The sequence below is a fragment of the Nuphar pumila genome, chromosome 12, assembly GCF_984573655.1.
Source record: "Nuphar pumila chromosome 12, dmNupPumi1.hap1.1, whole genome shotgun sequence".
In the NCBI taxonomy this organism is placed as follows: Eukaryota; Viridiplantae; Streptophyta; class Magnoliopsida; order Nymphaeales; family Nymphaeaceae; genus Nuphar; species Nuphar pumila.
Window position 1 is genome coordinate 37,238,950 of NC_143260.1, and position 25,102 is coordinate 37,264,051.

At 39.6% G+C, this 25,102-nt stretch overlaps 1 protein-coding gene across 1 annotated transcript; it reads right to left on the reverse strand.

The window, feature by feature from the left end:
- Window positions 1-10,372: 10,372 nt before the first annotated feature.
- Window positions 10,373-19,597, reverse strand: LOC149820724 (auxin response factor 2A-like). Its single transcript, XM_089982027.1, has 14 exons — window positions 19,263-19,597; window positions 18,390-18,496; window positions 18,082-18,177; window positions 17,667-17,723; window positions 17,433-17,585; window positions 16,959-17,043; window positions 16,113-16,203; window positions 15,872-16,033; window positions 15,002-15,121; window positions 14,853-14,928; window positions 14,543-14,714; window positions 13,277-14,073; window positions 12,901-13,091; window positions 10,373-10,943 (listed from the first exon to the last, which is right to left on the reverse strand). The coding sequence occupies exons 1-14, from the start codon at window positions 19,351-19,353 to the stop codon at window positions 10,790-10,792; spliced, it is 2,352 nt and encodes a 783-aa protein (XP_089838153.1). The 5' UTR covers window positions 19,354-19,597; the 3' UTR covers window positions 10,373-10,789.
- Between the last annotated feature and the right edge of the window lie 5,505 nt (window positions 19,598-25,102).

Below are 25,102 nucleotides of genomic sequence, written 5' to 3' on the forward strand. Positions count from 1 at the left end.
TGCTTTGCGATGATTCAATCTAGTGTGAAATAGAGATTTTTATGCTAACGCGCCCAATGTTGTCGACTTGTCTTTTTTCTTTTCGAAAATTATTTTCGTTGATTTACTAAAATAAAAACTCTAAAAAAATAAAAGTTTTTCTAGTCTCTTTCAAATATTTTGAAAGGTTTACAAGTTTAAAATTTTAGGGCATTAGAACTTGGTATCAGAGCTTAGATTAGATTATCTTGAGATACCAATTTGTCTTTATGTAAAAACAACTTGGTATTAGAGCTTTGAGAAATAGTGACTCTTGACCATCGAGCATCCGCATCGCGCTGTAAGTAAAGCCTTTTTTGTTTTTGATTTACTACATGGTTTAGACTAAATGAGTTTCATATTTCTGTTTGAAGTTTCTGCTTAAGAATATGAACCCTCTTGCTAATGCCTGAAGTGGCGAAGGTAGAGGCATGTTTGAGACGTGTGGCCGCTCAGTAAGGGGTAAGGGTTCTGTAATAGAAAGGAACGGACGTATGATGTCTTGGACGAACTTTTTGGGTTGACAGGTCACTAATGCTTGGGGCAACAATACACTTTTGGGAGGACGGTCGTGTGCCATCACGTGTTCGGGTCAACCACAATGGCGCATTTGGTGCGTTGAAGGTGGAAGGCCCCCCTAAATGCACAAGAAGAGTCTATGAACTCCTTTTGCAGATAATTTTTCCCTTTCTACATATCTACCAGCTCTATTGGGATTTTGTATGCTATCTACAAAAAATATACAAATATGAACCCTGCTTTTGACTTCGTTCTTTTGAGTTCCTTTAATCCTGATATGTGCATCCTTTGACATATAAAGGATGGTGCGGAGTACGTACAATGATCCGACAGACGAATGGTCAGAACAACAGGGATTCATGATCCCTTAGTACCATGGCTGAGGCGATACAAAGCCAGGTTCACTCGCAATGAGATCAAGCTTCCTTTTTTGAGCTGAGCCAGCATACGACAACATCATATGAAAAGTTCCTAAAACTTGATCATTCGACTTTCGCTGGTAAGATCGACCCAGATATGGCCGAAAACTGGGTCAAAGAGGTGTAATCCGTGTTCCACGTTTTGTCAGTTCTGGACGATAGGAAGACTCTCTCGGGACAAATGTGCCACGATATCGTTATGATTGTGATGCTTATGTTAGCATATAGGTGAATAACACATCACATCTACAAATGATTAATTTTGACTTATTAGGTGAATGACACATCACACTTACAAATGATTAGTTTTGACTTATTAGGTGAATGATACATTACACCTACATAGCTTCATTACAAATTATTGCATTATAATTATCTGAGTGAATATATCATACCTTTATAGCATGATTGATGAATATCATGAATATCTAACTAAATTACTTATAAGGTATGTGCGTGTGTTTTACGCTGGAATGACCGAATGTGATTTGACTTATTATATATAAGAATTATGAATGCACATGAAAATGATGCAATGATCTGAATGTCTTAGATGCATATATGACTTGAATCCTGTGTGCATAACTCGATCTACGTAGAAGTTACGTATGTTGAGGTTTAGTTGCTTTGTATTATGAAATGTGCATGTTCATGTATGCATGCATAAAACTCATGCTTTGTTTATGCATGCTTCAAGGTTCAATTTATGAAATGCAATGTTCCTTGTTGCGATATGATGCGTAGGATAATATGTTTCTGTATGATATGATTTAAATGACACATGATTTGAAATTATGAATGTATGCAATAAATGTTTAAGTTCAATAGTGAATTATGGTTCATGGAACCTTATTGGTTAAATGTGTGATTTATGATTTAAGTGACATATGAAGTGATGTGATGCATATTGATGGTATACATGCTTGTGCCCGTGTTGGTGGCTATCGACCCTGAGAGTGATCATTTGTATTGATGCATATATCACTGAATATGGTACTTGTTGAGAAACTATCCTCAAAGGATTATCTGTGAGGGTATATATGACCAGATCAGGTAATTCGGCTAGAGCGGTAAATTTCTGAGAGGAAGTACATTGTCCAAGAGCGAGTAGCCACAAAAATGGTATATTCCTGTGAGGAAGTGTATTGTCCAAGACCAGGTAGACCATCTAGGGCGGTAACTTCTTGTGAGGTTGTACATTTTCCCAGATTAGGTGATCTGGTGTGGATCTTGTAAATTTTTATTAAATAAAGTGTTATGGTGAGTTGTGGTGATCTTCTGAGATTGATTGAGATAGCCAGTTATGAATCTATAAATTTGGCTTTTCTATTATAGCACAATTAGAGAATCGGATCCTTATTAATTTTAGATCTTGATATGCGTTTATGTTTGTGTCTTTTGTAGAAAGGTGAGTTGTTCTGAAAAAAAATGACACATTAAGCGAAGTCACAACAGGAGACAGTTGATCGCACAAGGCCTTGAGAAATGAGAGTAAGTTAAGGTTATTTAGGATAAAAAATCTGTTAGAAATAATGAGGGCAACAAACAATGACCTGATAATGATAAAATGCAGAGACCCCCATTCAAAAAAATTAAAAACAAGGTAGAGAAGTAGCAGACCGTGTCTATTCCTTCGTAAAGAATAGCGAATAGACACTCTAATAGTCTTAGGTTGAGACTTTTTGTGTTTTAGTATGAAGACAGAAGTTTATCAATGAAATCACACATATATTCTGTTTAACCGAGTTATTTATCTTTCTCAGAAACTCATTGTGAGTAGTCATGATCACTTTAAAAGCTTATATGTTGAATACGCACACATGTTGTGCATCCTTGTTGACATCGATTAACTTAGACTATGATCTCTACAAGGTAACATTTAAAAGAAATTTCAAGGACAAAATTATTTTAAGGAGGGTAGGATGCAAAGCTTGTGATTTAAAAAAAAATATTCAGATCCGGATCCATACCCAGGTACCCCACTTAACCCCCCACCCCTCCCCCCATGTGTATTAATACGCACGCAGGGAGGGGTTTCCTCATATGTAGAAGAGGAGACCCCCTCCCCTCCCCCCCCCCCCCTCGACACCCTCTCTCGTCTCTCTCTCCCTTTCCGGCCACCCAACGTCGACGCGTCGGTAGCCTCACCAGAGCTGCCCTCCCCAGCTCTCTTCCCTTTTTCGGCCAGCCCCACATTGGCAGCCACCCCCACCGTGACTCCCTTTCTCGAACCCCGACCCTTGCCCAAGTTGCATTGGTTACCTAAGCCCCCTTATGCCGGCCACCCTCCAGCCTCCCTGCTCCCCCGGAGGCCCTACTCCATGCTCTCTCCCCTGCGGTGTTCACCTCGTCGGGGCTCTCACCGACTATACCCTCTCTCTCTCTCTCTCGAAGCCACCCTCTCGAGTTCCCTCTATTGCCAGAGCCCCATCTCACCAGCGACCCCGACCCCACACCCCCCCCCCCCCCCTCGCTGTTTATGCCCCTCGCTGACGATGCCCTCCTCTCAGGTAACTCCTCACCCCTCTCTAGCTCAGTTTTCTTTGTCTTCTTCTTTCTCCCTCTGTTACAACGGATGGGAGGTCTCCTCTGCCCTCCCTCCCTATTCTCTCACCCCTTATTTGGTTTAACAGGGGAGGGGTGATGCCCCCTCCCTACTCCCCTCTGCTCTCCAGTGTCGGGGAAGGGGTGGCACCCCATCCCTCTACTCTTCGACATCAGGGAAGGGGCCCCTTCCCTCGGCTCTCAAATGTTGGGGAAGGGGTTGTGCCCCTTCCCTGTCCCCTTCTCACAGGCGGGGCAGGGCTACGCCCCTGTCCCTTTCCCCTCATCTGTCAGTCTGTTGGGGTAGGGACACACCCCTGCCTCTTCCTCTACTTCGATTAGGCTGATGGGTAGGGGTTGTGCCCCTGCCCCTTTGTCTCCTTTCGTCTAGACGACGGGCAGGGGTTGTGCCCTTGCCCCTTTGTCTTCGTCTGTCAGGCGGGGCAGGGGTTGCGCCCCTGCCCTTCTGTCAGGTGGGGCAGGGGCTACTCCCTTGCTTCTCCCTCTCCTTTTCTGTTTTGGGGTTGCACTCATATCCCTTCTCTCTCTGTCGATTGTTTCGTTGTTTGGTCGACAGGGATGCATCCCTGCCGTGTTTGAGGTCTCAACCCCCTTCTTTTTTTTAAATTTTAAGCATGATACTCACCTTTTACCTTTCACAGCTCGCACGACGAATCTCGCTCGCACCCTGCTTCTCGAGACATTCATCACATACACTCGAAGACATTCACAACACCGCAACTCTCCAAGGTAGGGAAAAGTTACGCAAAAGACAATGAACAAACTAAAATAAAACATTAAAATTAAAATGGAAAAGAAAGGACAATATATATGTATACGTATACCTTTAACTCAAGAATGCGGTTTTGCGATCCTTGTCATTTTTTATTTCTTATCTTTACTGTTTTTTGTTGCCGCTACTCTTTCTGTACATAGGCTTTTACTTTCATATTTACTTTTCTGTCTTTATTGCTTTTTGTTGCCATCACACTTTTTGTGCACATGCTTTTACTTTCGCAGTTATTTTTTGTTTTTTGCTGCTTTCTGTCTTTCCCGCTTACTGCATTTACTTTGACGCCGCACTTCAGTGCACATGCTTGCTTTTGCATTTACTATTTTTGTATTTGCTTTACCGACACATTTTAGTGCACATGTTGTTGCTTTCTCATTACTGCTCTTTGTCTTTTCTTGCCGTCACACTTAGCGCGTAGACTTACATTTTTGGCACTGTGACTCCTTAAATGTAAGTCTTGCAGGGCGCACAGGATCACGTACCATTTTTGCTCTTTTTGAAAAGATGTGAATTTGTGTACAAGCGCTACAGTCTCGAGGAGAAGATTTCTTGCACGGATCTCGGCTTCTCGAGTACGCAGTCTTGCAAAGCAAATCTAGAGAATGTTGTGAGTTGCAAATTAGCAACTAGATTTCCCCCAAGCCAGTATACTTAGGAGAAGCATTTCAGATCCATGAAGATTCTAAATCATGCAAGTTGTTTTCTGTTTCGCAAGACTAAGCATGTCTAATTTTGAATTACTTACATCATGTACTTGTGAAACTTTGTGTTGGGTTATCCTTTGGGAAACCCATGCCCCTATCATCGTAGCCATACCTTTAGACAAGTATAGTATATTTGTACTACGATGAGTATGATGAGATGTCTGTGGTAACCTCGAAGCGTGCGGATGACACATTATAGAAATCATTTACACAGTGATGTTTCGCCTTCACAAGCAAGATGCTCGTGTTGGTTTAAAGGACCAGAGCATGTCAAATATAAATTAAAATGATTATATTGTTTCTTTCACAACACATTAAAGTTGGGTTTTTTTTTTTGAGAAACTCATACCCCTCTCATCGTAGTCGTACTTTTAGACATTTACGATATGTTTTACTACGATGATTGGATGAGAGGTTTATGATAACCTCGCAACGTGCAAAGGCACAATGATGAAATAAAAATCACATAAATGGTGATAATTCGCCTTCACAGGCAAGATGCTCGAGTGAGTTTAAAGACCAAAGCATGTAAAATGGGTCAGCAGTTAAATAAAACCCGATGCACACCTGTTGTTTTCCGTCAAGGGAGAGGTGTGATGGTACAAAAATTCTGATGGATAGGTTGTTAACAACCACCCCTCGGGCAAATGACTCGGTGTCCCCAGTAATCGGAGTTAGAGAACGAGACTACCAAAAATTATCCTAGGTGGTAGATCCCATAGACTTCTGTAGAAGTTGGATACATCCTTTGAACGAGTGACCTTTGAGAAATTCTCTCTGTCATTGATCATCCTCTTAGGAGTAGACTCAACTAACTAATCGAGGTATAAAAAATACATAGCATAATAAACTATCGGATTAGTCTAAGTTGTTTCTATATTTCGTGCCTTGTGCGTATCCGCAGACCAGTTAATATCGAAACAAAGATTATCATGTTCACAATATTGATTGGTTGTGCATTTTGAAATTTATGATTTGCTTATTGTGTATGCTTATATCCAGTGTTAGTTAATTGTTCATGCTAGTTATAGCCTGTGACTGAATTAAACTACTTATCATAATTATAATAATATGTTTTGCTTTAATTTTTGTTTCATATTATCTTACTTGCGTACCTACCAGTTTTTCATAAAAATGACATATTTTATGAGTACAGGTGATGATTAGGTTTACGAGACGGGCGATTACGTGATTGTAAGATGGCTTCAAGATCCTACTGTTTCTTATGGCGTTCTGCATTCAGGATACAGTTTAAAGTTTTGCATTTTGTATAAGGGTTTTCTCAGGAAATCTCATTTTTGTATAAACTCGTTATTTCTTTTTAATGCATATGGTTTTCTGAAAGCTTTGCGAGGATTCAATCTAGTGTAAAATGAAGATTTTTATGCTAACACGCTCAAGGGTATCGATTTGTCTTTTTTCTTTTCGAAAAATCATTTTCGTTGATTTACTAAAACAAAAACTCTGAAAAATAAAAAATTTCTAATCTCGATCTTTCAAAAAATCATTACTCTTGCTAAAATTTGGTTTTGCCGTTGTTGTCAGTAATGTTGCAAATTGGCCAGCCCAAAATCAATTCACAAGCTGATTTGTTTTTTCAAAATAATTTTTAAAAGGTTTAAAACAGTTTCCTCTAAAAAAAGTTTTAAGTAGTTTGAAATATTTTTAACATTATTTTAATATTTTTATTGACACTTCATCTGCTAGTTAAAAGTTGATTGATTCAGCTGGAGTTGGTTGAGTCTGAATCAGGTTAGTTAGGAAAATCGATTCAAGCCACAATACAATATTGGTTGAGCCAAAAACATTTACGTTGCCAACATATGGCGTTAAGAATGGAGTTGCCAAAAATATCCTCTTGTGAATGGTGTTGACATGTGATGTTGGGGTTGCCAATTCCAACTCGCAGTGGCTATACCACTCCTCCCAAACATGAGAGGATTTTCCAATTTAAGGCTCTCAAAGAGAGCATAGTTACTTAGGTATCAAATTTTCATGAGATTCCTTGAGTCTCCCAAGGGCAAAGGGAGGGTCCTCCAATTTGAGCGGGTGGCATGATGGGGTACTTTCTTACTGGGACCCATGAATCGGTTCAAATAGTCTGGTGCTGGGTTGGGCTCCCTTGGTCCGAAACTTTCAGTTGGAGCCTTTGATTGGATTAAATCCAGCAAGTTATCTTGGACAGTTTTGATGTTTGGAAAGCTACAAAAAGGTGGGACTTCCAAGTCTCTTGATGAGTCGGGCTTAAGACCCGGATCAGCACACCTTATAGGGCCAGGTTGTTGTAATCTGCATTTTTTTTTTGGACCCGACCTTGATTGGGTACCCTGACCTGGTTGTGGATCTGTCACAATATCCACTGGATATCTGACTTGGGAATGGAAAAAAAAAGAGGCTCTTCAGGTTGCAATCTGGATCTACTTGCACCAGTTGAATGAGTCCTCCAGACTTAATTTCATAAACCTATGACCAATCTTGATGGATCCTCATCAGACTCCAGATGAGTGCTGGGTCCAAAACTAGATCCATATCAAACGATAGTGCCTCGTTGGACCCAACCGTAATAAAATACAAAACCATCCACATTGCAGGTTTAGGTGTTCGGGGCAGCCAACATGAGTCCAAGTCCAGTAACTATATCCTGCCCAACCCGACCCCCGAGTTATCACATCCACCTATAGTCCATCAGAATCCAGTATTTGTGGATCAAACTTGGATACCGACTCGATCCATTTTCACTCTACGAGTCAGTCCTGCAGTCTGCAATGACCTAATACTCTCTGCTACTGAGTCCTGGACTCTGCAAAGACTCAGTATATTCATTGTGAGTGAAAAAGGCTTGGTACCAAAGTATAGGCCAAATTCAGGTCACTTCATCATGACCAAACTTGAGTCAGTCATAGAACCTCACCACAAAAGAAGCTGTCATTAAAACCCAATTTTCAATAGTAGTTGACTTTTGAACTGTACCAATTAAAATTTTCTTCTTCATTTTTATCATGAGAGAGAGAGAGAGAGTAAATGACAATAAAGACTTTGGAATAATACACGAGAAAGAGTCTTGGTAACTTGATATCTGACGTTGACGCCTTTAATGAAACACTAGTCACATTCAAGGGAATGAATTACCAGCAAGGACGAAAAGGAAAGCTCATAAAAAATCTGAAATTGAACAAGTGAACCAATGCCAAGAAAAAACCCGAAGCAAGTTGCATGAGTTCACTGGGTCCATTCATACTCTGCTAAATCAGCCCCACACAATGTTCAACTGAGCACAAGTCGATTTACTTAGAGCTCAGGTTGAATGAACTAGTTGTCCAAGTCCTTGCCAAACTTTAGGGAAGTCACTGGCATGCCTAAAAACTAGGTCTGGTAAATAAACCAATCAGCTCATGGCTCATCTCGGTTTGGCTCGTCTGAAACTCATTCCTAATCGTCAAGTTGGCTTGATTAGCAGAGCCACGAGCAGCTTGTATAGCATAATCAAGCTGAGCACAATCAAAGGGTGTTTGTATCATGTTAAAAAGTATATGGTAGCTCAATTGCTTGGATGAGTATGTTTGGAACCAATAGGTCCGGGGTTCCATTTGCACTATGGACTTCTAAAAAGCGATCTCTTATGAACAATCAGGCTCAAGCACATATGAGCTTGAGTTCGGCTCAGCTTGCATAAGCCGGACAAGCCAAGCTGGACCAATGGTTCCCTGTAAAAGAGCCCAGCCAGAACAACCACTGTTCGGTTCATTCAGCTCTTTTACCAGCCTCGCTCATGGCAACATGAGTTTGAACATGAAACAGTTACCAAGTTGACAAGTTCATTGCTACAAAACCAAAGGATCTTAGGTTCACATACCACCATTGTCATTCCCCAACAGAATTGCTCTGATGAGTTGATGGTGATGGACTCTTGTGAGTCCGCAAGCCTCTTTCACTAAAGTAGGCGCAACTAGTTTGATGGTCTTCATCAGAAAAAAAAAAGTTTGATAGTGACTTTTGCAGGGCAACTGTGCTTGCTAGAGCTTCTTTCTTTGATTTTTTTTTATCTATGAAAGCCTGTCGTACAAGTGCCCTAATTCAAAAGGCATTACTGTGCCACTGTTTAACACTACTGAGAGACTACGGAGGATGAAAAAAGTGCTGATACATTTAATAGAGAAAACCATAAGTCTCATTCTAGCTTCAATCCCAGTCCCCTATGAACAGTCAATAGATATCTATAGTGCACTAGCCTTAGCAGCGTAATTCCCTCCTTTGGTAAGACCCTCTTTGGGATTTGAACCAAACCATGACACCTTGAAAAGAACCAGCAGATGATGGGAGTGACACTTGGTTAACAAAAGTGTTTGTGGGAGTGTTCCAAGGTCTTGCATAGTATGCATATCTTGTTTTTTTTTTCAAAGGGACAACATTTGGTAATGGCACCATTACATACAAATACCTCTGAATCCCTGTGGTGCAGGTTGTTTTGATCCAACCTGACCTCATGGATGGATTCAACATGTTCAAAATAGTGGGAGATAGCTTTTGGATGACGTTTTTTTATGAAACACCTATGTAACATGACTAACACCTATGTAACATGACTCTTCTAACAGGGCACAGCACTCGCACCCATGCAGGTGCAACACTTGGATACGGCTTCCTTTGTGTCAGATGAAGTCAACCACACTGAGGTCCATTTCTATCAAAAAATAGATTCAGTTAACCCTAATGAATTTCAGTTATATATGCACCTCCACACCAGTGTAGTGTTATTTTTTATTGATGAGGAATAGCAATTATAGATTATTAATTTAATTTATTGCATGATGAATTGATAATATGATAATTGTTTTTATTTCATTAGTGTTAACTTAAAACTGTTAAAAATTAATATACCCTCCCCATACTCAAACTTTTTTAAAATGCCGCATCCCCACCTGCACCCTCACCTATGTGACATAGAAAAACACTATTTTATGACTTGGGAAATTAGCATACATAGTCTTATAAAAACCTGCCTATGTGTCATAGTCTAACTATATAAAAGCTGTTTCCCACTAACCTAAACATGTAAATCACATCTGTAATGTTAGTTTCATGAAAAACAAAAAAAAAGGAAATAAGAAAACTTATTTGTAGGTAATGACATGTTCACATGACCAAATGTAGTCCCTTTTTCTAATCATCAGAGAGACATACAGACCTCTAGCATCAAACTAGTACTGCGCAGAGCTACCCCTCTTATGGAGGCAACATTTGCATGCATGTTAAATTGATAATAATCAAATACTGAATACGATGAAAGGCCTCAAATTGGACTGTATTTTTTATCAATTAATATTCATAAGAATACCATTACACATCCAAGATCAATAAAAAATCAATAGAGTAAATGAAATCAAATACTTTTCTTCATATATACAGACACATGAACAAAAATTATTCAGACTATGTATAAACAACAGAAGAAAATGGAACTGAAAACATATATTCATGCCTATGTATACCATTTTCATATATTTATCATATAACCTATACAGTGGCACTCTCAGCAATTTACAAAGATTTCCCTTGTATGGGAACTAACATATGCAATAGTAGGTCGACTGAAGCAAAACTGGGATTTGGAGCAAGCTGTTGCACCATCTCCCTTCCAATATGCTGAAAAATTGGAGCTGCAGTTCCAACTAGCAAGGCAACCAAAACCGTCTGCCAAAGAAGCCAGAAACCTCATCTTACAGCTACTGCACAACCTTGAACACAAAAGGCGAGTATCCAATACTAGAATAGCAGTGTTGAATAATATGAAGCTAGGAACTCTTAGTATCAGAGCTAGATTGTGTCTTCTTAGAGGCCAGTTCATCCGACCCCTCACTACAACTTGGATTCTGAGCACGTGGCTTCATGTTCTGCACTTCCTCACGAGTGTGGATCGAGATTTTTTGAACCATTACACAAAATTCCCTGCTTTTATGGCATTATTTAACAACAAAAACATAGATAGCAAAGAGGAAAACAGCAAAAACCTTATAACAGTTTCACTCGAATAGTGCCTTCAACTGCTAATGATAAAACATCTCAACTTAGCATAAAAATAATGTAAAGCTTTAGAGCACGTTTGGAAGCAATAAAAACTCTTATAGAAAAATAAAATTTTGCCTATGAGAAGTTTTGATATGATATATTTTCTAAAAATGAAAAATTTTCACTTGTTTGGGTAGCATGAGAAAAATAAAATGGAAAATCTTAAAAAAATGAGAGGTGGTGGTGGTGGAGCTTCTCCGGCACGTTTTTTTGGGAGGTAGGTGGTGGTGATGGTGGTCATGAAAGATCATCGTGGGGTGGTGGTAGAGCTTCTTCGATGCCGTTTTCCAGGTGGGTGATGGTGGGTGGTGATAAATGGTGGTAATGGATGGTGGGGAGGATGGTTTTTTGGGAGGTGGGTGATGGTGGTGGTGGTGGTGGTGGAGCTTCTCCGGTGCGGTTATCCGCGAGGTGGGTGGTAGGGGTGGTGGTGACAGATGGTGAAAAATCGTGGGGAGGGCGGTGATGAGTTGTGGAGCCTGATTCAGAATTTTTGCCCTTGCAGGAAGGGGGGTCCGGGGGCTCCCTCCGGTGCGGGTCCCGCTGCTCATTCAGAGGGCGGGGGTCCAGGGGGGGGCGCCTTTGGCGGGGGGGTCGTGGGGGCAGCGCCCCGTGGAAGAAAATTTTTTTGGGGCTTATGTTTGAGACCCGGTTTCTTATGGATTATACCCGACTTGTTTAGGTTTAGGGTTATCGCCCTTGCCTTATAAATTTTTTTTTATCTTTCTCTCTTGTAACAGTCGAAAAAGAGCAATAAAGTTTTTCTCTGGGCGGCCGTGGTTTTTTTTTTTACTCTCTCTCATATTTGAGGGGAGGTTTTTCCACGTAAATCTGTGTGTTCTTGTTGTATTTGGTTTGATCATTCTTGTTTATTGTTTCCATCAGTTGTTTCTTGCTTACGGTTTTCCTAACAGGCGGCAGGTAGGTGATGTTGAGTGGTGGTGATGGTGATGATGGTATTGGTGTTGGTAGTGGTGAGATGGATGACCACGGGTGGTGATGGTGGTGAGATAGAGAGAAAGCTTACAAAATTTTCTTGGAAATATTTCTCCGCCCCCGGGAGGAATGTTTCCTATCAAAAAGTGTACTTTTTAGAAAAATTCTCTCAGAGAGAAATTTTCTCTAGTTTGGAAACGTCAGAAAAACCGTACAGATTTTTCACTTTGAATCACTTTTCCTACATCCTTCTCACTTCCAAACATGCCCTTAGGAAAATGATACTGCAGGCGAACACACCAATAATTCAGAAGCTCAGAGGACTCAAGTATGGCATGGAATGACCTATGGTAAGGAATTAGAAGATATGTCCCACATGGGAGCATACATCAGATGTTATACCAGACCATGAATGAACTGGGTCAAGCTACCAAGAGCTCTGGGTCTTTGGTTGCTGTCTGATAACTAGGGGATTAGCCAGAGGACTCAAGTATGATACTGCAGGCAAACACACCAATAATTCAGAAGCTCAGAGGACTCAAGTATGGCATGGGATGACCTATGGTAAGGAATTAGAAGATGTGTCCCACATGGGAGCATACATCAGATGTTATACCAGACCATGAATGAACTGGGTCAAGCTACCAAGAGCTCTGGGTCTTTGGTTGCTGTCTGATAACTAGGGGATTAGCCAATATAAATTTATTGATAAACGAACCTGATTCAACATCACTGTAAACTTCAAATTTAATAATTTTATCAATTTCTAGTTCTTCTCTAAGACAGAGTAGAAAGAAATAAAGGAAGCACCACCTTAGCCTGAGATGACAAACTCGATTGTTTGTGTGACCCTCTCTGAAAAAGTCTAGAGAGCATGAAAGAAAACAGAGTAAAAACTTACGGCCATGGGTCATCTCCAACCAGCATCATGTCCCCTTCATTATCGGTATACACAACCTGCCACCCTTTGCTAGGATCAACCAAATCCCCATTAAAGTTGAACATGTGATCAAGTTTCAGGAGAAGCTCCTTATAACCATCAAACTTCGTGAGATCCACAGATCTTCCAAGAGCACTACCCTGCTTGTGAACCTGTCAAAAGAAACAATAGACATATGAACAAATAAGACCACCAAGAGAGTCACCAATCAAATTCATGATAAAAGGGATAGCAGGAATTATCTGGCCAACTCAAGGAGGACACACTCATTTATGGAATTCAGATGAAAGGAAAGGTTATCCATGGCTCCTATGACAAATCGAGTCAAGAATTTTACCTTGGTGAAGCTCCTAACCAAACTTCTGGGATTTTTCCAACTGTCCACTGACTTTGTCAATTTTGACCGTTCTGAAAACTGGTCAAGGTCTGAAGCAGGCAAGTGCACTGCTGATGGAGGCACTGTTCTAGTTCTCAGAGTTTCAGCAGTGGCACCAAAGCAAGGGGAAGCCAGCTCTGACCTTGCCACCTTACCAAACAAATCTCGAGAGCCTACCAATGTTTGGCCAAAAAGCTTTACTGTACTGGACCCAACTGATCGCGCTGGTGAATCATCTATAGAGGTGCTTCCCTTCCACTTGTCAAAGCCTTTACTATTCAATTTAACAATGGGCACAGAACCACATTCATAATGTGAAGACAATAAAAGTTGCCCCAAGTTTCCTCCATCACTTGGATCTCTGGCTGGGTTCACATCTCTGTTTATAAATCCTACCTCGCCTGATCGCATAGGCCTCTTCAAGCTTGAATCTCCTGGACATTGGGAGAATGATCCCATACATGGGCTTGATGTGGAATTTAAACCAGCAAGCTCTGGAATATTTGCAGAAACTGGATGATAGCATTCACCAGGAAAGGTGCCCAAGTTATTAGGATCGTGACCCAAAGGAACCCGGTTGTCTAGGTCAACCTCCTTCTGGCTCTCATTAATATCAATTTCTTGGCTTTCTGCTCCCAAAGACCATGGAAACAGCTTCTGTGTTGTATCATGAGCATTGTGGCCCTTGAAACAGCGGCCTAAGGTCACCATTTCATGACCTTGCAAGGCTGTTTGATAACCTTCAGCTGGGGACATTCCTAAAACATGGCAAACACACATGAAAAAATCAAGGCCCACTTTTCCAGAAACATGATATGCATTTTGACTGAGTTAACTTGTAATACATGAAAAAGCATCAGCAACAAAGAGAACTAAAAATAATATACCAGCAATGATAATGACATTGATTAATATTACAATATGATTGGTAACACAATTCTTTGAATGAAAAAAGCTCAGCAAGTTTGCAGAAATAATGAAATGATACATTTCAAAAAGGTGAAACCACACAAAACCGAGTTTCTTCATTTTTTCTTATGGGCAAATATACATAATACTGTACGAAGGACATGCAAGGAACACCAATCCTATTAAAAAGGATTACTACTAACATAAGGTTTTAGATTAGACATGCATGAAAATTGAAAAGCTAACTCCAGAAATTGACTATTCAACAATACGCATCTGCCACTAGATCGGCTTATCAAAGAGTGGCAACAAACTCACCATCATTACCAAGGGCAGAAAGATCATCAGCTGAAGAAGTTACATTCAAACGAGGCTTCTTGGGTCCTGGAATTGGCAGAGGGTTAAATGTATTGGAGGCAAAAGAAGGCTCAATGTTCCAAGGAGAAACTGTGTCTGGGCGAGCTATGGCAGATGTTTCATCCCATTGTACCTGCACCAAAGAAGAAAATTCCCATCAGATCATGACTAGCCATATATGCTCTGAGAGAGAGAGAGAGAGAAAGAGAGAGAGAGAGAGAGAGAGAGAGAGAGAGAGAGAGAGAGAGAGAGAGAGAGAGAGAGAGAGAGCCTTAAGAAATCGCCATTTTGACCCTGGCCACCGAATCGGATCAGTATCTCCAATGCCAATTATGGTGCCAGTAAACCTGCTTTATGAAACATGCGTTAATGAGTTGAAAAGCATCAAAATTTTAAGTTTGAATAAAATGCGTTTTGCACCTCCGCTCTTGAGCATCTTCACCTTCAAACCTCATTCTGAACCTCATTCCAATGGAGTAGGCATTTCTCATGGATTCTACATATTTTCCGTATGGTATTACAAATTCAGCAGGGCTCATCCTGTCAAGATATACCACATTCCATGTGACAAAGAAAAAAAGTCTTTAATATGCCTACATGTTTTGAAAATAGTACATTCAGAGCTGTGTTTGACCTCTCAATATCAAAGAGGGAGATAATTCTTGGCACAAAAGACATCATCCAGTTCCAACATACAGAGATGTGCATCATGTTTTCAAAGGAACAGGATCCTCTGTGACATCTCATTCTTTTTGTCTTAACCTTCACTTTACTTTGTCTTTGCTTTTGCATTGAATAAGGCATGAACTCTAAGGCAATGGGATCCAGGTGAAGTTACATAGGAATATGAATATCTTATCAAAACAATGATCTGTCATTACATTGGACTAAGAGGAACCTAATAAAGAAAAGGCTTATGTGTGTGTAGCAAGACACAAATTCTTAGAAATGGACATTGGGTGAACTTTCATACTAAAACTAGGAATATTTTGTCAAAACAACACCCAGCCATCACATTAGATAGAATACGTTATGCCCCCAAGTGAAATCAAATATAACTGTCTCTGTGTGCTCAGTTTTTAAAATGAAAGAAGAAAAAAAGACACCATGATTGGTTGCATGTTATCTGTACAACTGCATGCTGGTTTCACAAGATTGATTAAAGTTCTCAGAACTTAATTAAGTAGACATATGTTACCACCAATCTAAAGCCAATTAAAGTTTTATGAACCTAGATAAGCAGCAGTGTAATTTACCTAAACATGATGCCACATATCTGACACCACTTACCTAGGCTTGTAAAAGACACTGAAAATGGTTCCAGCAGCAATTGCATGGGATGCAGTTGCAAGTACACCAAGGTGCATGTTGTGACTTGATATGACAGAAGAAGAGGTGGCCTGTTGCCGTAATGCATGTCTGACCCCAACACTGAGGTCCCCGTTTTCGCCTCTGCAAAAGATAAACAGTTCTTAGCACTGTAATACAAGGAAAATTAATTCCATTGATGAAACTAGATTGCTAAACTGACCTAATGAAAATAAATGCATCCCCAGCAACCAGCCTTTTAGCACTCACAAATGCACTCCAACCACTGGTAAGCAGGTGGCGCCTTGGCTGGCCTGGAAATTGAAAATAACATCATTGACAATAACCATGTTTTCAGATCTCCACAACTTTGTATTCCTTAAACTGGAATGCCAAGATAGAGAGGAGCTGGTAAACCCATATCATGAGATATCATTAGAGTATCAGTATGGGAGGCTATGACATGCATCAAACGATCGCAAACATAAAAAACTGCCTGTCTTCATAAAATTCTATCAATAGAAATCAAATGCTCAGAGGCACCACTAGGTCTCTATAGACACCAATTCACAAAGTTGAAGGACCGACGTCTCTGAATTAAACTCCACAGTGCCTTGAAGCAGGGCACCTCTTGAGCCTGATGGATGACCAGTCCAGGACACATAGATCATCAACTTATTGTGCAAGCGATATAACATGCCACCAAATTTTATTTTAGATTCAAGCCAAAGTTGACCTAGTCTGAGTTAGACTGAACAAACACCAAAGGGAACAATTCAGTACATGCTAAAGCAGACAAAGACAAGATGAATACGCATGCAAGCACATCAACATGGAAGTGATAAGGTATCTGAGATGCATATTAAGATGTGAACAAATGCAAAAAAAAAAAATTGCCACGGTGGCCATAGTCTATCCATATTACAGATCGGAAACTCAAGCACCAGGTCTACCACAAGCACAAATTTCTTTTAAACTTTTACATGAACGTGCCCAAAATTGCACATATTGTACAAGCAAGCTGATTTGGAAATAAAACTGCTGAACCAGATTTAGATTCATGTTTTACCCCTGAATATGTGACGAAATCGCCACTCAATGCCATGCAGATCCTTTGTTACAAGCTCCTGGGCTGGAGGTTGCTGAGACATGTCCTGTAAGGGCAATGTTTTAGGATGTTAGAATTGCCATTTATATAATGTCAACAAGCTATAACTCATGATGGACTGAGTTAAACCCAGAACAACAGTTGCAATACCTCAAGGAATACCACCATAACAACCCCTCCAAACCCCATCAAAAAAAACAAAAGAAAAAGCTGAGGTCTTATCAAAAACAGTGGAAAATCATGGGTTGCAAAAATTCCTTTGGTTTCAAAAACTAGGTACTTAACATGAAATGCATGTCTAGTGTTCACCTTACTCATCTTGACAATTGAGTAAGGCCTCAACATAATCGATTATCTCAATGGGCATGATGATATGAGGATGAATGAGAGAATAGAACAAACTAGCTCAAGTAACCTCGATAAAAAAAAAACTACCAGTGGAGGAAGACATTCATCAGCGTGCCGTCTCAAGACAGAGAATCCACCATGTGTGCTCGTGTCTGAGGCAGTCAATGTCTTGCAGAAACTGTATATGCGTGGCCTAGCAGGTAGTGGCTTTTCAGTCTCTTCTTTCACAAATCCATCTTTCTGTTATATGAAACAACCACCAAATACAATCAGTTAGAAATTCAGATACATAAAAACACAATATTCTATACAAATGCTCACCTCTGGCTCTGGCATCAATGTGAAATGTGAGTACACCTCATCAGTGTCTGCTTCAGCCTGCAAAGAACATTTCCAATCAGCAAGCATAATTTGCAATGCTGAAGCTGCACCACCCACACTCAACACCAAGAAATTGAAAAAGAAGAGAAAGAACAAGCATAAATAGAATTTCTCCACAAATTAAAAACTTTGGAGCAAAACCAACTACAGGCTGTGACTAATTAGGTGCACATGCACACTGTGTGTGCTCAAAAGCATTCATGCAGATACATCCACTTAAACCAGCTTCAAGACCATAATGTACAAGCATGTGTGCTATGTGTGAATCCTTCTATGCACGCATGCAGCCAAGCATGCAAAACGTCCAGCCATTGTTTGAAAATAACCACAGATAGATGGAGAGAGAGAGAGAGACCAATAGCCTGATATCCATCACTCTGCAGAGAATTCGGGAAGGTAAATCATATTTTGGTAACTGCGTCTCTGTTCCCTGGTTTGTAGAAGCCTCTAGCTGTAAATATCAAGAAACAGGGAAAAAGAAACAAAAGTGTAAAAATGGGCTACAAATGTGATCAAACAAGAAGGGCAACAAGCATACGCATAAAAGTAAGAAAAAACATGGCAATAGCAAGATCAAGAATCAGATTCTGTCAAAATCCTCTGCCTTTTGTATACCTAAAAGAAAAGTTAACATAGACAAATATCTACCAGTGAACAGAGTACCTGCTCCATGTGTCCTTGAGGGAAATAATAGACCAGGTCCCCAACCTTTGGCATGGAAACAAGGGGACCAGCACAGGCATGCCAAAGCTCACTGTAAAGAACATCATCTGCATGTAAAAAATCATATGCATTACTACTTCGAATCACTTGAATGAAAAAAGAAAATTGATGAGAGAAAATTTTAAAAATAAATGACAAGAACGCATGTTCTCACTGTACCATTATTTAAGCAAAAGAGACATAAGTTCATACGCCCTCGGTGGCATAAGGAATATATATTAATAATTTTAAACAAAATAGTTCTGAGAAAATAAGTAGGAAAACCAAATTAGATGGAAAATTTGTAGAAAACACATATTTTCATAATCCTTCTGAAATCAAAATCTAAGCTACCAACAGGATAGCCTCACCAGCATTCAACAACAAAAGCAGCAACAATGCCACCCATGAAAAGGAAACTTGATAAAGTCCAACAATGCAACCATGACAGAGTTATAAGGACCCCCAAAAAAGTAGTGATTCTGGTGGCACTTCTTTTCCAATAACCAGATAAAAACCCAGAAAATGCATACAAGAACACCCTCCAACAAACAAAGACAAAAGAAGGGTGAGAAATGCTACTCCTGTGAACATCGAACAGAGCCCAAATAATAAACAGTAAATGCCTATCAGAAAAACCAGGAGAACAGAAGAAAACAGGATACATAGATTACAGTGGGAAACAATAACCAACAAAACTTCCACACCCCCACAAAACTACAAACAATCAAGAAACAACCCAACTAAACAAACAACACCCATCTCAACGTCAGCAATCAAAACCCATGAATGAACCACACATAAACACAAACTTCAGAAGGGAAGAACGTTTACCATTCATCCCTCCAACAAAGTTAACGCCCTCAGAAGCCAAACTATCCCCACAACCAGTGCCCTTCTGTCTCTCCCCACCACCCCATGCCATTATCTATTCTCTCTCTATCTTTCACTCTCTCTCTCTACACTGAATACCAACACCGACCACGGAAGGAATTCAAGGAAGAAGAAGAAGAAGAAGAAGAAGAAGAGAAGGCCAAGGAGTGAAGACGAGACTCCCGGAAACAGTACCGTTACACCAACAACGTCCCGCAGGTTTTTATATGAGAAGCAAAGCTCTCTCCTCCCTGCATGTGGCATAACGCCTCTTCAATTGCCACCCTCCACCTCAATCGAGACACTCTTCCCCATTTTTAGAGAGAGAGAGAGAGAGAGTATGCGCTGCTATCTGTCTCTCTCTAGACTCTCTCTCTAAACTCTGCTGCACTACCGTACCGCGTCCTGATTGGCACAGAATCATAGATTCACGGAAACCACTTAACCGCGAGTCAGATCTGCAGGCACCCCACTGATTAACCATGGTTAGAATTTCTCCCAAGTCAACATCTGTCTCTAGGGAACCGGATTTCATGGGCGCCCGATTCTCGGATAGACTTGGGTTGATGTTCTGATACGGCCTACTTGACTAGATCACCCTCTTTTTTCTAATTTTGCTAATATATCCTCGTAAATCCATTCACAGGAGGGTGGTGCGTATGGATTTCATACGAAATGCATGATCAAAGTGAAAAGAAATACATGATGACTGTGGATCTCACAGAAAAAGGGAGTTGACCTGATTGTTTCACTTGCATAAGAAAATGAAGGGTTTCATAAGAAAACACCCATTTTCGTGTGTAAATGGATGAAACAAATGACCCCTAAGAATCTGATTATATAGGGTTTTCTTTTCCTTTAAAAAATATTTTGAAAATGACAACCTTGTATCCAGAGCTGTGTGCATCCGCAAAAAGAACTAACATAACAAGTAAAAATGAACCTAAAATGCTATGAGATTAGAGAGATGAGAGGGACATGTTGCATTATCCAGCGGAACTTACAAGGTCTTGATCAACAACTGGTCTTGAAATTTTTGGTTAATAAGCTTTAGAAGGGTCAGCCATTTTACACGGCTGACAACGTTGTCTCCAGTCTCGTATGCGATTTCTCCTAGACATAAGATGAAAGTTAAAATCAAAACTGGTGTGTGGATGAAGGGCAAAATTTTGAGAGGGGGCGCCCGGTCCAGTGCCATCCCTAGACATAAGATGAGATATTTTGTATGAAAAGAATAAAAATGTCTTGTTATATCTTCAGCGGGTACATATCAATAACTGAGGTGTATCATAAAGGATTTGCCTTTTATATGGATTCGTACAAGTTGCATAAAAATTGGGCAAATGAATGCAATAATCAAAATGTTAGGCAGTATTCTATAAATGGCAGATAAGTTATGAATCGTTTTGTAAACCATTTTTTTTACAAAATAAGTCGCATGTAGATCGTTGCGTGAAATAAAAGTTGTTTTCTAAAGCCAACCATTTAATAGAGATAATCATAAAATGAAATCATTGCCTATGTATGTCGAGCACTAACGAAAGGGATTCAAGTTAGTCCACATGAACCGAATGAGATTCGAGGAGATAATTCACACAAATGCACGTGCCTGCACACACACATATAGCTGATAAGTTGTGGCTTTTTTGCAAATGACATTTTTTAGGTCACGTTTTCTAGATGGTAAGGAGTTTGAAAGCCTTAAATAAAACTCCTTCACATCTTTACAGTGATTCAGGACTGAGATTTCAGGAAGGAGAAACAAGCTCCTTCCCGTAGAAAAGAGCGGGATGAGAGTTTTTTCATCATCTTACCCCGTTAATTACCCATATACCACATAAAAATGTGGCATTAGGGTTACTTTCATGATGCTTCTCGTGTCTTGCTTGTGTGAACACCATCGACCACAGCCCCACCATCGTCTTCCCTCTGTGAACACCATTACTTCACCATCGACGGCAGGGTGAGCTTCATACTCTCTTTCTCTCTCTCGATGGTTAGGGGGTTTTCTTTATTTTATTTGGGGTTTTTTCTTTATTATTATTTTTTTTAGGTTAAGATGTTCCGTTATGATCTAGGCTTTTCTTTGTTTGTGCTCTTTTGGTAGCTTTGATTTTGAATTCCTTGGTACTCGACAATTTTTTTGGTTTTGTTTTTGTCCTTGTTGATATGTTAATAATCGGTTTTTGAATCCAATCGGTTTTTCAAAAAAAAAAACTGAATCTGTCTGTGGAATTGAAGCTAATTGTTTTGAATCTATCTAAATATATATTGATGAATTAGGAGCTTGATTTGATCAGTATGTTCATGTTAGACATGTGTTGCATCTGGATCAAAACTGTTTATTTTTCATATGTCCTATGCGAAAACATGTCTTGAACAAGTTTTAGTGGTTGAGGTTACCATCCTGCCATGCTGAGGTTTATCAGGCAGATTTGGGTTATCAAATTTTTGTCCAAAATGATATTTGTTTCCACAGTTAGGTCTATTACAGCAAGAGTTGAATGCATCAAGCCAGGCCAGTCAACCAGATACCTGTTCCATGAGGGATATAACTTGGGCCAACATTTTTGTTGAAGCCCTACTGACCATGTCCTACAAAACTTAATACCATAAATTATTTGTCAAGCAATAGTTTGTTTTAGGGGCTTGCTTGCAGCTATAAATTGCATTTGTTCTTTGTTGTATTTCCATAAATCTGTATAGAAATATGTTTGACTAATTATGTCAATAAGAGAATCACCAAGTTTCATTCAAACTCCTATTAGTCTTTGCACTTGTTTCCATTATACTGACAACTGTGATTACCTTGCATATGATAGTAATTTGGAATCTTAAAAGCAATTTACATATTAGGTCTGATTAATTACTCTTCTATTGGATACATTATGACTGAATAAAGCTTCATTTCCCTCCATGGCTTTGTTGGCACTTAACATCACTATTTGTTACATAGGCCTAATGAACAATTGGACTGAGCTTTGGCCTAGGGGTCAGGATCCCTTTAATCGTCTTAACCAGGCAAATTAGCAGGCCCAGTTAGAGTTGGCCCCAGCTTGGTTTGTTTCATCAAAGTTGTTGGGTTGTTGAAACCTTATTCAAATCTGATGTGTGGGCTGAAACTTTCATCCCTTACCCAATGGATAAATTGTGAATCATTGAACAAATGAAAACTAATTGTCTATAGCTAATGAAGACTTAGAGTTGTCACAAGAATGCATCAATGTCAAAAGCTTATTTAAATGAATTCTAGTAACACATGTTGCAGGAAAAGTTTTTAACTTTGCCATTGACATGTTACCAATGCCAGTCCCCAGCCTGAAAAAAAGCAGAGGAAAAACTATTTGTAGGATTGCATTTGTATTGAAGAATTTGTATTTGTAGGATTGCATTTGTATTGAACTCTTTGCTTTCTGCTTTTCCAGTTTTCATCTTGCATGAATATGTATGCCTTATCCTTTTTTCCATTTGATGGTTTTTAAGTGTTCTTTTAATTTTCACTGTATCTGGACTGAACTAATCACAAATTGAAGTTTACATAAGTCTGCAGAGGAGGAAAATTCATGTAAACTTTACTGTAATAGTGGCCAGATATACATATTTTTACATAGCATGACCTGTGACCTGGACCCATGAATGTGCTTGTGAATGCCAGTTGAAGTTTCAACATAAAGAGTGTTGCACCATGTCAGGCACATATAGGCATAGGATCACACATGTAGAACTGCTACATACTATCAACTTACAACCTGCAATTCGTGAACCTGGAGATACTCATTTTGTTGCTTGAGCTATTTTGCTTATGTTAGAATTTGATGTTAGTTAGCACTTAGCAGTTATCATAGTATCTTTTTAATTTGGTTCTACTTAGAAGTTAATATGACATTCTGTTTGGTGGGCTTACGAGGCTTGACCATCATAACATTGGAATTAGAGTGTTGTGAATGCCAGTTTATAATGTTACTAGATAGGTACTTATTCTTGGTTAAATAGTGAGTAGGTACTTTTCTTATAGAAGAATGAAAATGCTTCCTATAATTCCCTAGTATTTGATATAGTTATGCTTTTTTGTTTTCAGTAAAGTGGCAGTTGTGGAAGAAATCTTGACCATTGATGTCAAGCCTGGTTGGAAGAAGAGAACAAAGGTCGTGATGTGATGTTAATATTGGTGTTAATGGTTGCGAATGATGGTCTTAATGATGATACTGGAACAATGGGATCATTCATAGCAGCAGGTCATGCTTGTTCTTTTACATGAGGATTTCATTGATCATCTTGTATTGGTGCATGAGCCTAGTTGGTCATGAGCATATATAGCATACATGTTAGATTGCCAGTGATTTGTAATTTGATTTCTTTGCAAATAAATCCATCTTTTAGCCTGAGGATTTTGTTGATAAAGGTAACTAGAGGTTGCTGTAATTCCATTTTTGTTCTCCTTGCCTATTTGGTTTTAATGTTGCTTTTTATGGGGCTTACCAGCATTGGTCCTCTAACATGGATCATGGTGCAGCAATGTTTTCACCATGCAATGAGACATGTTTCACTATAATGAAATTATTCTTATGCACTCTTCACAGGTGCTTTTATTTGGTGTCTTGGTCATTGAGATCAAAAGAATGACTCCTCATGCTCATACTCTTCGTGACTTGTGATTTGTAGAGCACAAAAAAAATGATTTGCAAATGTTGATTGACTGTGATTTTTCATTAGTTGAAACATTCCCCTATTTGTTTCTTTCAATTTTGTGAAAGACAAGTTTTCTTATGTTGTTACAGGATAGACATGGCATGGCTTTGTTTTTAAGCAAATATGCCATTTACTTCAAGGCTGGAGAGGTCTTGTATCCTTGTATCCATGTCCACACTAGTGTCATATTTGAACTTTGTGCATGTCTTTGCCTGTTTTGGTGGGGGATTATATTTTCTTTTGTATAAACTTTATGTGTTGCCAACTAGGACCACTTGTTTCTTGTGCAATGACCCGTTTCGTATGAAAATAGTTCGTGGTTCCATGATGGATCAAATAAACGGTTCTCTATGGAAAATGAAAGGCCTCATTTTGCCTACTATGGGCCCCTACAGGGCTTTTATATGAGAACCTTTCGTAGAGCCCCACTTCTTGGAGGGCAAACATGGGGCCACTAGGGGCCCAGTTGGCTCTTGACAGGTATCCCTTTAGGACGAATTTTGCAGTCATCTTGTGCTGTGAGAAATATTGCCAAAGTAGATCATGAAAAGGCTGAATAATGCAGCCTCACCATTTTCTGCCTTGCAAATTGTATCTGTTATGTATGCATTGTGCTTATCCAATTAGACCCATTATTATAATAGACCCACAAAAATCGTTTGATCCAATATCCAATCAGATCCATTATTATAAAAGGCCCACAAAAGCAGTGTGATCCAATAATAATGCTCACCGCTATAAGCTATAACGAAAACACAATAATGTTATAACCTATAGGTAACCTATAATGGTGATCCAAAGATCTCGTCGCCATTATAGGCTACCTCATTGTTATTAGTGTTCTCCAATTTCGATGAGTAATCTCGCTGATGTTGGGTCACCTTTAACGATGACCTATAAATATCGTTGTTATTGGTTACCAATGGTCATTTCTTTACAGTGACTTAACGACAAGAATTCTCGATGTTATAGGTCAATAGCGACCAGAAGAAAAAAAAATAGCGATGAGAAAAAATGCTGCTATTGACCCTCATCCTTGGTGACACTGGCTATGCATGTGGTACTTACAATCACTTTCTCAATAGTGTAAACCTGTGGTGTACCCCTTACCC